This window comes from Leopardus geoffroyi, chromosome A1 (genome assembly GCF_018350155.1).
Source record: "Leopardus geoffroyi isolate Oge1 chromosome A1, O.geoffroyi_Oge1_pat1.0, whole genome shotgun sequence".
Taxonomy (NCBI): Eukaryota; Metazoa; Chordata; class Mammalia; order Carnivora; family Felidae; genus Leopardus; species Leopardus geoffroyi.
The window spans coordinates 5,693,955-5,710,125 of NC_059326.1; the positions used below are offsets into that span (position 1 = coordinate 5,693,955).

At 51.3% G+C, this 16,171-nt stretch overlaps 1 protein-coding gene across 12 annotated transcripts in view; it reads left to right on the forward strand.

Moving 5' to 3' along the window:
- Positions 1 to 16,171, forward strand: part of ATP8A2 (ATPase phospholipid transporting 8A2) — a 641,066-nt gene that overhangs the window by 595,305 nt on the left and 29,590 nt on the right. For 10 of the 12 annotated variants that reach the window (XM_045459237.1, XM_045459162.1, XM_045459073.1 and 7 more), the window contains 2 exons: positions 1,363 to 1,454; positions 7,452 to 13,387. In XM_045459237.1, the coding sequence (XP_045315193.1) occupies positions 1,363 to 1,454; positions 7,452 to 7,549 (190 nt within the window). In that variant the 3' untranslated portion in view covers positions 7,550 to 13,387. Of the gene's footprint in view, positions 1 to 1,362; positions 1,455 to 7,451; positions 13,388 to 13,484; positions 14,250 to 16,171 lie in introns of those variants that run through there. The other 2 variants (XM_045458715.1, XM_045458798.1) reach the window with 2 other exon arrangements.

Here is a 16,171-nt window from a genome sequence, read left to right on the forward strand (position 1 = left end):
TCAAGTGCAAAAGGAACTTCAGCTCAGAGAACTACTGAGAATACCTTGGGCCCCGCTCCTCCTTCAAGGCCCTTGAGTTGCTGTGAGGTCGACTCCTGTCAGGAGACCATGGTCTTCAGGCTCGAGGCTCATAGACGTGGGATGGGGGGGATGTACTCGGACGGCCCGTGGCCGCAGCTCCTCAAACAACTTCTGTGCCCTCACATTCCCACAAACGGCAGATCGGGGCGTATTTGTTTGCTAGGGTTGCCATCACAAAGTACCACAGACTGGGTGACTTAGCAGAAATTTGTTTTCTCACTTCTGGAGGCCGGAAGTCCAAGATCGAGGTGTTGGCAGTGTTGGCTCCTTCTGAGGTCTCTCCCACTGGCTGGTAGATAGATGGCTGTCTTCCTTGTCTTCAGACGGTCTTCCTTCTGTGTGTCTGGGTCCTAATCTCCTCTCCTTAAGAGGACACCAGTCGTGTTGGATTAAGCCCACCCTAGCGACCTCATTTAACTTAATCGCCTCTTTACAGACCCTGTCTCCAAATACAGTCCCATTCCGAGATTACTGGGGGTTAGGATTGCAATGTAAGAATTTGGGGGGATCGCAGTTCAGCCCATATCAGAGGGCATTGGCAAACTCCCACACACCAGGAACCTCCTGGGGCAAGCAAAGTGACCTCGTAATGGTGAGAAATCAAAGCCCTTGAGCCTACCTGGGCAACTTTGAAGCACCCCCTTCTGCTTTATCAGAATAAACAAAAGCTACCCCAGAGGACCGCTCCGTATTTCCTTACAGCGGTGGCAACCTTGGAGGGAACCCTTTCAGGAAAGGCGAGAAGAGCTCCTAATCCTTGTGTGTTCCAAGAAAATTCACCTTGACTTTCAAAGTAACAATCAGGTTGTGCAGAAAGAAATCAGTCTCTCGCGGGGGCCCCAAGGCACCTCGGGGAGGCTCTGGTCCTGGTACATTTTACTGGCTCAGGGAGAGGCGGCTGCAGGTGGGACTAAGGCTTTTAAGGCATTTACCATAGAAACAGATCACTGCTTGCAGAAGTGTTCTGGAAAGCCAAGGGTGTGCCTGGTATGAAAGGGCTCTTGCGGAGCACTTCAATTAAGAGGCAGGCCGCGTTCAGAGGCGTTACGTACAGGACAGACTGGAAACAGAGCGCCTTTCAGAAGAGGGAGCAGTGCACTCAGGGTGTCGAGATAGCATCTACTGTAAATAATAGAGCTGCTGGCCAAACTGGACATTTTTCTTGACATGAGGAAGCCTTTTCCCCCGGTCTCTTTCATTTTGAAACCTAAAGTCACTGGGTGAGGCATTTTGAGAGGCATCCGCATGAACCGGGACTGACCGAGTTTGATCCACCCGCAGGATGAATGAACGTGACCGCCTACTGAGGAGGCTCAGCAGGAAGACGCCCCCCACACTCTTCCGAGGAGGCTCCCTCCAGCAGTGTGTCCCCCGTAAGTAGCCCTCACCCCCTTCCGGTCAGCCAGACCCCAGTGACACAAAGAAGGCGGAGGCTTCATTAAAGCATGCTGGTGCTAAGAGGGACGGAGACGCTTGCCAAGCCAGAGCCCCCCATTTGGATGTGGAATTTGTGCATTTGGCTCCGGGCGAGTAAGCTGGAGTCTAGGTAGTGCCCTGGGACCCAATCAAACGCCTGAATGACAGAACCCTGAAACTTAAAATCCTGATGTGCTCGAGATCCTTCTGTCAGCCTCCCAATAGGATTTTGTTCTAAGGCTCAAGTGATATGATTTTTAAATCATTTCCCCCAAAGATAGCAATGTGCACTCTTTTATTTCATATTAGCATGTTAATTAAAACAATGACGATCACCGGGGGGGAAAAAAAATCTCTGTTCTCTTCCCAGGAAGGCTGCCTCTGCCTCTAGCGCTGGTGTCCCCACTCAACACCAGAGGCCAGGCCTGATTTCTGCTGAGGCACCTGACCCAGGCAGGGGTCAGTGGGGGTGTGCCAGACCCCAGAGGAAGGGTGGGAGGCCACGAAAGAGACACAGGTGGCACAGCTCACGGAGGTTGTAGGCCTATTTCAACAATCCAGCCACTTGGCTCTCCGCTGAGAGGTGTTATTAGCACAGGTTTCCTTGGGCCGGAGGGGACGTCACCTGCCTTCCCCAAGGCGAAGCCTGTTGGCACCTGTCGTCTGTCACCTGCTTCTGCCCCTCTGAACCCCGCCTCTTCTCCCAGCACCCCCTCTCTCGCACATCACTTACCATCTCTTCAGCTGACACGTCTCTTGCTTCCTTTCTCACCCCGAGTTGTTCAGGAGGGAACAGGAATGGTTTAGGAGAAGTGGAGAATTGTTGTGTCCGTAGTAACAGGTATTGAGGGTCTGTTTCAGGCTCACCTGAGCTCCACCCATCAACAGATCTTCACAGACTTTCTAACAGAGAGGAGGACAGGGATGGACTCCCTCTCCTCACTCCCACATGGAACACCAAGTTCCCTGTGGTGCCTCACATGCCGCCCGTCCTGCCCCAGGAAGCAGGCAGTGTCCGCCCCAAGAGCATTCGGCAGAGGCTCAGGTCGCTACAGTAACTGGCGAGCAAGGCCCAGCGATCTGGGTCACAGCCATTGTCTCTCTGATCCAGGAGACAGGCTGAGTCAGGAGGCTTGATGGCGTGGTCCAGAGAGCAAGGTCTGCAGGGTCCCGCTTCTGGAGCTGGACTGCCTGGGGGTCCTGTCCCAGCAATGTCACTTTTTTTTTTGTGGCCTTACATCTGTTTCTACATCTGTAAAATGGAGATGATGTAAGAACTGGGTTCGGGGGGAGAATTAAATGAGATGGTTTATACCAAGTGCCTAGAACAGTGCTTGACACTATGGAGTCCAATAAAGGTGAGGTATTACTGGTTTTTTCTGCCACTAGGTGAGTAACTTTGGGCAAGTTACATATTTCTCTAAACTTCTGTTTCCTCCACTGGGGGAACAAAAGAATTATAGTAATATACGTCTTACACACCCTCTGTGAGGCTTCAGGATGATGTGTGTAAAGCAGCTCTCTGTAGCAGGCACAGAGAAAATGGATACTGATTCTGTAAATGATGATGTCTAGGCCCCACTGCTTCTCTAATAAATGTTTCAGAATAACCCGAGAAAGACTCTCTGTGATGCATATATTGAGATCAAAGATCAAGTAAGAACTTTTGCAGAAGAGTCATAAAATATCCTACAACTGTTGAACGTTTTTCTTAACTCTCGGTGTTTTGAAGGACAAAAGAAAATTCTAAGGAACAAGTACAAGGAATAAAAAAAAGACCTCTAAAATCACGGCACGTTTTAAAAACACCCAGCAACTAATAGCAAGAAACCGATCGGTAACAGAACATTCTGTCAGTAACAGCTAGAGAAGGCCATCGAGCTGTGAGAAGTGGTCCTGGCCTGCGAGAAGGTCTGCGTTCTCCTCTTGGCCTCTGCTCGCCCGCCCTGGGTCTGTCCGTCAGCTGTCTTGGCCCTGTCTTCCCAGGAAACTGGAAGGAAAACTCTCATCTTGGCGGGATTTTTAGTTCCTTACAGGCCACCGACACGCGGTATTGATAACTGAGATCAGCATTTTCCTACAGTCCAATTTCCTTGTCATCCGCAAGTGGGCTACCGCCATTTCTGTCACTTTCAGGGAATTTCTACTTTCATGAAGCTGTTTTATCAGAGCTACTTAAGGGGAGTTTTATTCCAAAATAATTTTTAAAAAATGACACGATTTTATGGGTTTCACCAAATGTTCTATCAGAACACAAAACAACTAAGATGCTCCCCTACCCTTCCAACTCCTCTCACCTACCCCGTTCTGCCCCCAGACTCTGGCTGTGGCTGAGCATTTAAGGAGCAGATGCCTTGGGAAGCCAGCCAGGGGAAGTTTATGAGTGGGGTCCGTCCAGGGCTTTCCCCACGGCCCCATCATTACTTTCTGGCTCTCGGGACTTCCCGACAGATGGAGCAGATCGGGAGAGGCTAAGGGTTGGAGGCTTCCTCTGAGCTCCCCGTTTGGATGCAAATGGTGGCTATTTGTTCATCGGACAGAAGCTGGTGACCTGATGGGGCATCTTTGTTGGGCTGAGGGGTGCGGGCTGGGCGGGCAGAGGCTCGTTGGGTGGTGATAGTCCCTGTGGCCCCACTAAACACTTTTCCCCTCACGGCCTTCGCTCCCGCCAGGCCTGGTTTCTGAGAAGACCATACTGTTGTCTGTAGGAGGGGGACACCCCTGCCCCAGGGCAGCCCTCCCAGGCCGCCCTCCATTCCTTCTTGAGCTACACGGCTCGCCTCACGTCTCTGTTGAGGCTAAGAAAGTCTAGTGAAGAAGGTCTTAGTGCGTCACGTTCTGGAAACATGATGGTAGATGCAACCCGTGGGAACTCCGGGCCAAGCCCTCGGGGAGTGGCCTCTGGGCGCTCAGCTGACCCTGGGAGAAGAGATTTGCTACTGGGCCAGAAGGTCCTCTCAGATGGACACCTGGAGGCCCTTCCCAGTCTGGAGTGGAGGGGGAATCCTGCCGGAAGGCCCTTGTGCCAGTGAGACAAATACAAGCCAAGGATGCCTTACGGCTCCAAGCTACGTCTGTGTCCCAGTAGGCATGGGCAGGATATGAATGAAAAACAGAATAAGTAAGACCAGGCTTTTGCTCTTTGCACTTGAGCAAGGAGCAGACAGTTCCACATGCTAAGATAACTTTCCCAAAAGGACACTCCCCAACAATGTTTCTGTGTCTCAGAAAGTCCCCTTCATTTCTTCCTCTCCACCAGGCACCTCCCCCCTCCAAAAAGCACATCAAAAAAGACGGGTAGCAGTTGTTCTACTCGGATGGATTGTTGAGACTGCCTCCGTTCTTTTCTGGAATGGAGGTAGAGGCTTCCTCCAGTGGTGCTGAGTGTGAATTGGCCCTGAACGAAGACGAGCGTTCTGTGGCCTGGCTGTAGTTCGCCATGGAAACGCCTGGCACCCATGTGGAGGGTTAGAGCTCTGAGGACACTTGGACCTCATCTGGTCCAGGCCCTTTATTTTACAGAACCGTCAACTAAGACCCAGAGAGCTTAAAGAACCCATGGTCCTGTGGCCGCGTTACTGCCGCGCAAGGACTTAGAACCACCCTCTGCCTCAGGCCCTGGGCCTCAGGACCCAAGATGGAAGCAGCGCAGGTGAGAAAGCCGCCGTCGGGGTGGAGAGCTCACTAGCCACCTGCCTGCCACCAGACGGGCTCGGGAAGAGCGCTGACAGGGCGCTCCCATTGCTTGGGATCAGAGCCACTTCTGCCGGTTGACGAGCATCCGCCTGGGGTGTCACGGCAGGCCACCGACAAGGGCTGCGTGGCCCCCTCAGGAAAACATGGGATGTTGACTAGAAATGTTCCTGTTAAAAGACCGGAGAGTGAAAAGTATCCAAGTTGACCACAGAACACAGCCTTGTGACCGGAGGAGACGGTGTTATTGGCTAGATTTTGCTTTGAAACATCCCACGGCAAGGTGTCTGGTCTCAGACTGCGGTCAAAGAGCCGTACAAAGAGCACCTTGTGCTGGAGGGGCCTCAGCACCCGGGAGGGAGGGAGCCGCCCCTCGGAAGCTGGGCAAGGGACGTCTCCTCTCCCCTGGCCCTCAGCAGTCAAGCAACTCACTCGGAGGAAACCTAAATCAGAAGAATGGAGGAGAGGGGAGGCATTTCCTCTTCGGGTCCTGTGAAGCCACTGAAGCCTCCTTGTGTGGAAAGCCATCATGAGAAAGTTCAAGTGCCCTGCACCCAGCACCCCCAGGGCCTCCCTCCCCAGGCCCGCTCCTGCATTCCAGCCCAGCGACCCCGCCTGCTCTTGGACCCCGCAAGATGGGGCTCACGCCAGCCGCCACATGGTGTGATGTTTTGGTTTGCGGATTTGGTTTTGTTAGAGATGGAGGTGAGCCAGTGGAAGAAAGCCCCCCCCCCCCGCCCCCCGTGGAAGATTCCTTTCGGTTCTTATCCTTCCCTAGTTCTCCCTGCACTCCCACCCGCCCCTGCTGTCCAGCCCATGTCCTTAGCTGCCTCCCGGGCCACCTGTGCAGAAGAGCCCTGGCCTCCCAGGGTGTCCTTTCTGAGCCCTGGGGTTTACTCAGGTGGCGGCCGGGAGAGCCGGGAAGCCAGCCCAGGCTCAGAAAGTCTGCTTTATGAGAGTCTGGTTTACGCAGAGCACAAAGTCACCCTGCGCACCATCCCCACGAAGACGGCTACGCGTTGCTCTCACCTGTCCTTATGGTTCAGAAACTCTCCTTTGTAAGCCAAGTGTCTTAGTAAAATAGTCACCCCCGCGAGGTGATACACGGCCACAACTTCTGATTTCTTTTTCTCCCTTGGAGAACGTGGCCGTGAACTAACATGCCCGTTGATAAGTCATCCGCACACATGGATGGGAGTCACCGTTGTCAGACGTTTTACCGTGTTGTCTTTTGGTCAGAATGTCCAATCCAGCTGTGGGACTTCGCCATAGCCCTGACCCAGAGGAGTTAGCCAACAGAGAGTCTTGTAGATGCTCCTTCTGTGGGAAGGACCCTTTAGGAAGGAGGGACCTACTCTGGGCTTTCGAAGGCTAAACCTCTCTTGGAACCAGAGGTGCAGGAGAGTGTGGGTCCTGCAGAAGTCCTGCCTGGGTTTGGCTCCCAGCCCTGCCACTCACTAGGTCTGTGAAATCACCCTTCTCCTCCATTTCCCCATCTGTGAAATGGGAAGAATACTACTACCTAACTCATAGGGCTTTGGGGGAGGAATAAATGAGCTATTCGTGCATAATACATAGAACAGGCCTGACACACAGAGCATTTAATAATTGTTGGAAGCTGGGGCTGGTGTTGTTATTATTATCGGAACTGATTGTAAGACCCAGTCTTCCTGGGGCCTCTGGAATTTATCTTGTGATCTTTTTCTTTATGTACACAAAAATGAACACACTAATTTCTTATTACCAGTCCGCATCAGTCCGCTTGAAAAGCGGGAATGCCGCGAGCGTCACACGCACATTGCCAGTCTTCGCTCCCGGCGTTGCTGGGCGCTCCCCGGCCAGCCTGCCAGCTTCAGGCAGATCGGGACACTTCTGGAGCAGGGCAAGTGGCCTTGCCTCCCGGCTGGCGCTGGGACAGTGCAGACATGGACCAGTGACCTGCCGTTTACGCTTCCCTGGCTGAGCTCCGCCGCGGCGAGGCCACCAGCCCCCGAGCCTTTCCCATCCCAGCGGCGGTGGCGGCCAGAACCAGTCAGGCCCTGCTGGGTCAGGCCTCGTCCCGCCCCGCCCCACACTCTGCCCACGTTTCCCTCCCGGGCCACGGGTCTGTCCGTCCCAGGCTCCCACCTACCCAGGGCCGGTGAGCCCAGTGTGGCGAAACTGAGCTCCCGTGTCCCAAAAGAGCATTTTCTTCTAAGCCCAGGGTGGTCCCCCCTCCCCCAGTTCTCCTGTCAACCAGTCCCCGTGTGTTCCTCCTGCAGATGGGTACGCCTTCTCTCAAGAGGAGCATGGAGCTGTCACTCAGGAAGAAATCGTCCGTGCTTACGACACCACCAAGAAGAAATGCAGGAAGAAATAAGACGTGAGTTGTCCCGATGGGTCCCAGGAAAGAGACGTGGTTTGTCGCGCCCGGTGTGAACCCATCTCTGCCCGAAGAGACTGGTGTCAGCAGCCAGAACACCATAAAACACATTTCCGTGGCCTTAGCCAACCGGTTTGTTAGTCACACAGCCCCTCGCAAACCTGCAGTAGATACCGCGGGGGAGGCCGTCTCTTCCCCTTCCCGTGTGTCCGCAGCGCTTGGCCTAACTTCCGTTCCCGTTGTTGCGAAGCATTCAGCTGTGCTCTGTGAGCCGTGAAATTGAAAGCGTTACGTTTCATTTAAACATCAGTGCTAGCGGCCCCGGGAGAAAGGCCAGAGAGTGCTATGCCCGTCTCGTGGAATGGGAGCGGGGGCGCGCTCGCTTCCCGTCGCGTTCACTCACGGAATTCGGTCCACCAGGCAGCGCGTAAACTGCATTCGGGGCAGGCCGGCGTCTGGCTTTGATTCCTCTTTGGTTTGTGTGACGTCGGCGTAAACTTCTCCATTGCGGTGAAATCGCAAAAAACGTCCATCAGGGTGGTAAGCCTGAGGATGCTTATCGTAATGCGCTCCCCGGGTCGGCGTTCCAGGATTCTCCTGCACCCTTCCCAGGTGCCCCCTGTGGCCCGGCGGGCTTCCCTGTCGCCCACCTTCTGCATGGCTGGCCGCGGTGCTCGGTGCATGGCCGCTGGTGGGCAACCAACCGAAATCTGCACTGTTTCTTGCTGTAGCACAGATTCAGGTTACCGATGCGAGAAATCCCCCCTTCCACACCGCCCTTTCCCTCCCGTAACTCAAGAAAAGAAAACATACCCCGCATGTATCCTAAGCGTCTGTCCGCCTCCTTCCGAGGACAGGGAAGCCTTCGGGGCCCGGGGTGGCAGAACGCCTCCGCCAGCCTGCTCTGGTGAGGCTCTCGGCCCTCATTCCCCCACCTCCAGGCCACTGAACCTTTGGCACCCATTTAAGCCAGACCCACACTTGTTCTCTTGGGAGTTGGGAGCACATTTTGCGCTTTCGCTGCTGGGAAACCACTGAATTTCTAGCGTGTCTCTCCGGAGAAGAGATGCCCCTGTCACTCTGCCACTCTGAAATCGGAGAGAATGAGGGAATCCAGTGGGAGAGTAAGGGGCCCTGAGGCTGGTGGAGGAAGAAAGCCATCAAAGGAGAAAGCAAGAGGCAAGGACACAGAGACGCGGGGACGAGGACGCGGGGGACATCTTAGCCCAGTCTCAGTGGAAACCGGAATCAAGCCCGGAAGCCCAGGCGGTCGTGATGATCTGCCTCATGCATACAGGAGGCTAAACAAGACCTTGACAGGCAGTTTTCGTTGAAAAGAATTCTACAGGTGTCAAGGAAACGCCCTTTTCTATAGGGATGAGGTTTCCTTCCTTATCAAGTCGGTGTGATATACGGGCACCTCCGGGAAAGTAAAGTGTCCTGAATCTAAGGCAAGGAAGAGAAGCGCTGAGTCACTGACTTTGCAAACCGCGCAGTGCCACCTTCTAAATTTGGACGGAACTTGTGAGCCCTCAGGCATGAATGTCAGCACCTGGAGCCCTTAATAAATGGCCAGCCTGGAGGCACGTTCCTCTCCTCTCCGCTTTGGTTGCCAAACCAGATTTTTGGATGGCTTCACATAAATACTTCTGGGCAGCTGTTACTGCTTAAAATGGCACAGTGCTTCTGGGGATGGCTGTGCTAAATGGGGAAATAAAACAATAGTGCACTTTGCTTCCTTATCCTTTATTTTTGGAACATCCACATCTTATTGGGCATTGTGATAACTGAGAGTATGATTTGCTTTGACTAAGAAAACTAATCCTTTACCTATGGCATGACCAGGATTCAGAGAGGGTTTACAGGGAAGCGGAATGCCGTGAGGCTTAGAAAATGGCCCTTCCTTCTTCCCCAGGATGGTAAACCATTTTTAAAAACTAGAACACCCGGTGACATGAATCACGGGAGGACTGTCATGCAGGAATTGCGCCCCCCAGCCCACAAAATGTGCCTGTAGTTAACACAACAGACCAAGGTAAATGTCTTTATTGGACACCCAGAGAGATGATGTCCTAAATACATAGGAGGCATGAAAATTTGAATTGAATGTGCATTAGGCATCCTGACTGTTTGGTTTCATTTGGAACTAAGCCTGTCTGGAAAGGGGAACTCAAACTCATTCTTTGTCAAATACTTAGTTCTTTCTTTCACTTGAAGCCTTCCAAATTAGATTTGTGAATTACGGGGTGTGTGTGTGTGTGTGTGTGTGTGTGTGTGTGTGTGTGTGTGTGTGTTTTGTTTGGGCTTTTGGTTTTTTATTTTATTTTTTACATTAAAATGCAGTTCAGATTTTCTGAGATTTTAGTATATTTTCCAATTCTTTTGAAAATGGGACTAAGCAGTCTTTGCAAGTATGAGGCGTGCCCACAGAAGAAACCATGAGATGGGATACCTTTCTGTCCTCTTAGGCGGTTTCGCCGTCTGGTAGCCAAATGACTAAACTGGGCTTCGAGGAGGAACAGCTGTCGCTGTGTGCAGTGTGTAGTATTTAGCCGCGGCCAACTCGGGGGCTGTGTCATTTGTCCCGTCTTCAAAATCGAGGTCAGAGTGTCACGCACAGCCCCTCCCCGGGGAGCAGGGTGGACTGGAGCAAGTTGCATACTCTGGCTGTCAGCTCAGTGGAGATGCCCCATGGGACTTGTCACTCTGCCACATGGTAAGTGACATACAGGCTGGCAGGTCATACTTGGTCAGCACTACGGGGCCCGTTCCTGATTGGGCTAAAGTAGCAGCATCCACTGAGGCCCAGCCTCGGTCTGGGGTTATACACAGACTGCCGACTCTTAAATTTGAGTCTGCGTTCCATTCCGGCTGACTCCGCAGAAAGAAAAGACTGGCCGTTCTATGCACTGAGTTTTGAGTTCCACTGCACACTCGCACGGGCCAGCAAGGGAGGCTGTGGCAAGTGCACATGAAGCGGGCAGGATAGGAGAACAGAAGAAGTCAGCCATTTCTGCTTGGCTGTCTGGATTAGCACTTGGTTGCTGATCAGAATGGGCTTTGTCATCATTTGGGGACGTGGCTGATGTGTCCATCCTGTCTCTGCGCAAACTGTTCAGGGCTTCTCGACCAGCGTTATGTTCTCCCATCTCCCCAAAATGTGATCATCTCGGGGGGAATCGCAGAGCATACAAAACCCGTGCTTTGGAGAAAGGAGGTGCTGTTGCTTTAACATTCGCGGAGTAACATCCTCAAATGTGAACCTGAGTTTTGGCAGAGCATGGCTGGGAACTCTGTTGACGTTTCCTTTTCCCTGACAAGGCTTCAGGTCTTGCTGTAGGGAGCTGGCAGTGAAAATCAGTGATAACGTGTCAAGAAGCGGCGAATAATGAGAAAAAAAAGTGAGCATGAGCAACAAATGTCTGAAAATGCATATAGATGTACATATGACAGGCGCTAAGACTGAATTTTTTTAAAGAAAACTATCGTCTGTAATCTCCATTTGTTACAACAGTGACCCTTTATCTCCTTTTTTGAAGAGAATCTTCTATCATATTTCTGTTCCTAGGAGTTTCTGTCTTAGACCACAAGTTGGATAGAATGTTTGCAAAACTCTGCTGTAGGATGAGGTAGCCTTTCGCCTTGACCATGTGAAGGAAGTGCACACGTTTCAGCTGGCATCTGGATTACTACCGAGGGCCATGGTCCTAAAGTAATTCAAGGAGTGATTTTGCCTCAGCATTTGAAATGTACACTTCATCTCCTGGGATCCATAAAAATGGCGAACGGGGGAAAATCTGGTTAAGCAGAACCCAAAATAATAACCTGGCAAAGAAATGAGTTTGTCAGGTCAGGTTCAAGGATGGCGTCCCCCATCACATTCGTTAAATACTTTCTTCGTGCAAATGCTTGTATTAGCAAATACAGTAGTGATAGAGATAGTGAAAATAAAGCCCTCCCCGCTAACAAGGGAAGGCATACCTCAGTTGGCTTTGTTGCTGGTTCTCCGTTGGCTCTAGGCAGTTGTTGGTCTAACTGTAGCCTTGGGAGAGATTATTTAGTCTCATCCTAGCCATTTTCCCATCCTTAAGGGTGAGGAGGATGGTTACAAGAGTTTCCATGGGGTTGTAGAGGTGAGAGTCCAAGATCTCCCCCATGATGATATGTTAAGAAGTATCTCCAAAAGGAATAGACCTGGAACACTCTACCCGGTGGGTGGTATTCTTCATTTGTTTATTTTTTTTTAGCATCCCAACAGAATGCTGTTGTCCAACAGTACACATTTGCTTCGATATTACATGAGCTTGATTGACTGCCAGGCCTCAACTAGCACTCTGTTTGAAGCTCTCCCTTAGCTTGTTGGGTATGACTGTGGCAAACCAGGATGCAGTCTTCGACAGGAATAAAAGGCCACGGAGGCCAGCACAGTGTTCGGAAGCTACAAAACAAAAGGGGGCAGAAAAGAGGGGCGGCTCACCCTGCTGTCCCGCCCCAAGCAAAATTCATAGCTGTTAACTCTGACAAACACCTCTGCTCCCCTGAGGAGGGACAAAAGAGTGATTCTTTTACACCTTGGCTGGCTCATTTTCAATGACAATCTCTTGCCCTAGTTGCCTTAGAGACATCCACTCTGCTCTTTCTCTCAGGCTCCAGACCAAGAAAAACACACTCACAAGATTAGCCCATCGGCATTTCTTCTGACCTGGCTAAAGAAAGAAAGGAGACCTGTTCCTTTTAAAAGTCAGGAACTACGTGTCAGGTGGCTTTGATTTATGACAGAAAAAGGAAGAAGAAAGTTGAGGTAACAGCACTATCCAAATAACCCTGCCCAGGAAACTGAGGGGTCAAGAGAGCTGATCAAGAGCCTTTTATAGGCAAGCTCTTCTGTGTGGCAGAGAAGGGGCCAGAAGGAGGCGGAAAGCCTGAAGGTGAGGATGTGAACCCACCTCCAATGGGATTCGATTCAGTCATCTCCCTAAAGGTCGCCAAGCAACTACAGGTGGCTCATCGAGCACCGATTTCAAAATGGAAAAAGAAAATCGGCCCTGTCATAGGGTTTCTCTCCTTCCCACAAGGTCCCTGCACCGGTAGATACTTTCCGGGTTTTTCATTAATAAAATCAGCGTGTGTGCTGACACGTGCATTCCTGCACCTTCCTTCTCCCATGTTACCAATGATCGCTGAGTTCAGAAGCACCCCCGCTGCTTCCCCAGGGGCCTCCCTCTGCAGGGGCCTTGCTACCAGCTGCCACCCAGACAGCTGCAGGGGTGGCGCCCTCCCCGCCACCCCCCCCACCCTCCCACCCTCCCATCCCCGGGCCTGCCGGGAGCAGCCGGGTCGACATCCTGTCCCTGCATCATCGTTCCTGCAGGTCCCTGAATTGCTGTTTGAACGTAGCATCCTTGTGGTGTCTTTTTCGTGCAAGCAAAGTCACGTGCCCTCCTGTCTGCTGTCACATCTGTGCTCAGATTGCCTAAATATTGTTTGCGACAGGGAGGTTTTAATCTGGTTATACAGAGGGAAGCGGGGCTGTGGGGGCACGTTTAATTGGCTCCCAGCAGAGTAGCGAGCGCGTCTGTGGAGTGTGGGGTTTTTTTGTTCCCTCCCTCTAGAAGTGTTACCATTTTCACGTCCTATTAATGTCCTCTGGTTGTTAAATTACAGCAGCACATTATAGCCGAGCCGGGTTCCCTCCTGGAGTGAATACAAATGAAGGGCATTTACTTGTATTTTTAGAGGTTTTGGAAAATGTAGTGATTTGTGGCTTTGATCAATCCTGTTGACTGGTATATGTCTGCACAAACCTGTTTCAAATAAATCTTTTGTTAAAGTAAATGATTGGGCCGTGATTTATTTTGGAATTTTCTCTTCCGCTAATAAGCAGTTGCTGCCATAGGGACTTGGGACAATAATACAGAGGTTTTGTCTGCAGGTGCGGGCGATGTATATGTTCTGCCTCGAGAGCTGATGGTCAAGGAAACCCTGTTCTATGGCAGGAGCACAGAAGAATCTGAATTGTAGATTAACGTGAGCTCTGTGAGTCCAGGCCCCTTTGATGAGAAGAGGGTCCAAGAGGCCACACGGAGTTTGGACTGATCACACAATGGAGAGAATTGTACATAGAGGGACTTCTCCCATCCATTCCTGTACTTTCCTTGGTTTATCTCAGTTTCCCTGCAAACTGAGGTGTGAAACGTTCAAAGTCTGTTGTCAAGCATGAAATTACAACCCCGTCGTTGAACACGCCATCCCAAAGCATGCCGCCTTGGCACGTTGACTGTTTGAGCTGAAGGCCATTGAGAAACAGCAGGTGCAGGAAGGGCTCTGTGATCTCCCCCTTCTGCCCAAAGGCAGGTCACAGCATCGCCAACGAGAAAGGTAGCCTCCCTGCACTGGGAAGAGAAGAACGTTCTTATCACTGGGGACTGGGGGTCGATGCCGGAATGGATCTGTACAAACAAGCCTCCTAGAATAAGCCCGACCTTCCACTGGCTCCCCCCATATGTTGGTTTCCCTGTCTACTGCCCCTACACTGCAAGCCTCTTTGTCCAGTCCCATCCCCACAATTTATCTTTCTTTGTGTAAAAGGTATATAAGCGTCTGGGCCTAATGGCTTCTTGGGGTCTTCAGTTTTCTTCTGAAGATTCCCATATACACGTAAAAATATTAAATAAATGTGTATGCTTTTCTCCTGTTAGTCTGTCTTGTGTCAGTTAAGTTCTTAGGCCAGCCACAGAACCTAAGAGGGTAGAAGGAAGTTTTTTCTCCCTTACATTATTTTTAGGGGAGTCAGGAGACACCTGCCCGTTCCCTGTAGGCTCACCAAGCCACGTTTAGGTAAGCATCCACGACCTTGGGGTTCCCTGGGATGCACAAGTCACACAGCAGAGGCCACACTGAACCTGGGGTAAAGTGGGAGCTAGAGGGTCCAGACATTGACCTTGGAAGCATGGAGACAGGGGCCTTCCTCCCTGGAAACCAGCCTCAGGCTCTGGTTCATCGCCTGCCTGCCTGGCTCTGTTTGGGCAGCTCTGCACTTGACTCATGTGCAATGAGGACAGACTCTGGGGGCAGAGGACAGACTCTGGGGGCGGAGGACAGAAAGGCCACAAAGCCTGCAGAGGCTTAAGTCTGGAACTCCAAAATCTCCTACCTGCCCACTTCAGATTTACTACAGATCCCCACGGTTGCCTCCGATTCCTCCCAGATAGTTTTGTTAGAACTGAGTTTGGCCAGTCACGACCTTGGTGGCCACATTCCCAGGCTTGGGCAGGGACAGGAGGCTGGGCCTCATTCCAGGCAGAGCTCTGGCCAGAATGGCCTGCTCTACACACGCCCAGCCTTATTTTTCGTAAATCACGCAAAACTAAAAATGGTTTAATACGATCAATAGCAAAGTGTTCCATTCCAAACCTTTGCCGTGTGTGCTTGGTTGGTTCTACAAAATCTGCCTTTGCTGCTACGGCGATTTTTTTTTTTTTTTTTTTTTTTTTTTTTTTTTTTTGAAATCCCGTCCCTCACTTGCGCTCACCAGAAGAAACTTGCATCATTGAGAGGCCATTAGCAGCTGAAGACAGTTTCCAGACCCTACATTTCTGCCTACAGCACTACTCTTTGGCATAGTTTTCCCTCTGAAAAAGACTCAGGCCACTTTGAAAAATCATTCAGATTCTATTTATTTTCAACATGTTTGTGTAAGAGACGTATAGAATGTGAGGGATTGAAACGTGTATCAAAGCAGCAGGGCACATGACAGAAGCCCACCCCAGCCTCTAATCTTTCTCTTTGTGCCTACGTCCTGTTCCACGCGTGCGTCTTTCAAGGGAACTTGCCAGCAACTGTTGAAAAGACAAGCCGTTGCCGTAACGGGGACTGTGGATGCGGTCTGGGACTTTATTTTTTCCCAGAAGGAGCACGTGCCAAGGCGAGAAGCACCAAACAAACACGGTCCAGTTCACAATCATTACGCTTTCACTTATCGAAAGTAGGCCGTACACGAAAATAAAACGACTCACAGTTCTTGCGGGGGGGCCCCAAGATCCGCCTTCAACTGTTGGCCTCTTCTGGCACCGCACTGTCCTTGACTTTAGATTGCAGAGCGATGGAAGCCGAAAGCAAGGTGCACAGGGGCCCTCAGCGCCACGGCTTTGGCTGAGCCCTGAATGGGCAGGGTGTGTCCCAGCGGTTTCTATGTAATTGCTATTAGCCTTGTTGACACTGAATGCTACCTGTACTCTCTCCGCAGCTCTAAAGAAAATGTGTTTTGATTTGAAATAGTCTAACTGCCAAGAACCTTACGGATTTTTCTCCCGACTTTCAAAATAGCGGTTGTGTGTATCTTAAGTCTCATTTGACTTAAAACTCTTGTGCTGACCTAACACACCTTGCCCGTGGCTGGGGGCCCCCGTGGTTGTCACCGTTGCTTTCCAAATAGCCTTGAGTTGGGGGGGGGGGGGGTGTGAGTAGCTGCTGTGAGCCGAAGTAGAACAGCCCTTTAGTCACGAGCAAAGCTGTTAATGTCATTTCTCCCCCCTTCCCGGTGTCCTTAAGAAAGCTGCCTGCAAATTACTTCCAAAGATGGCTGCAGGAGTGGCCCTTGGATTTGGTTCACTATTGCAT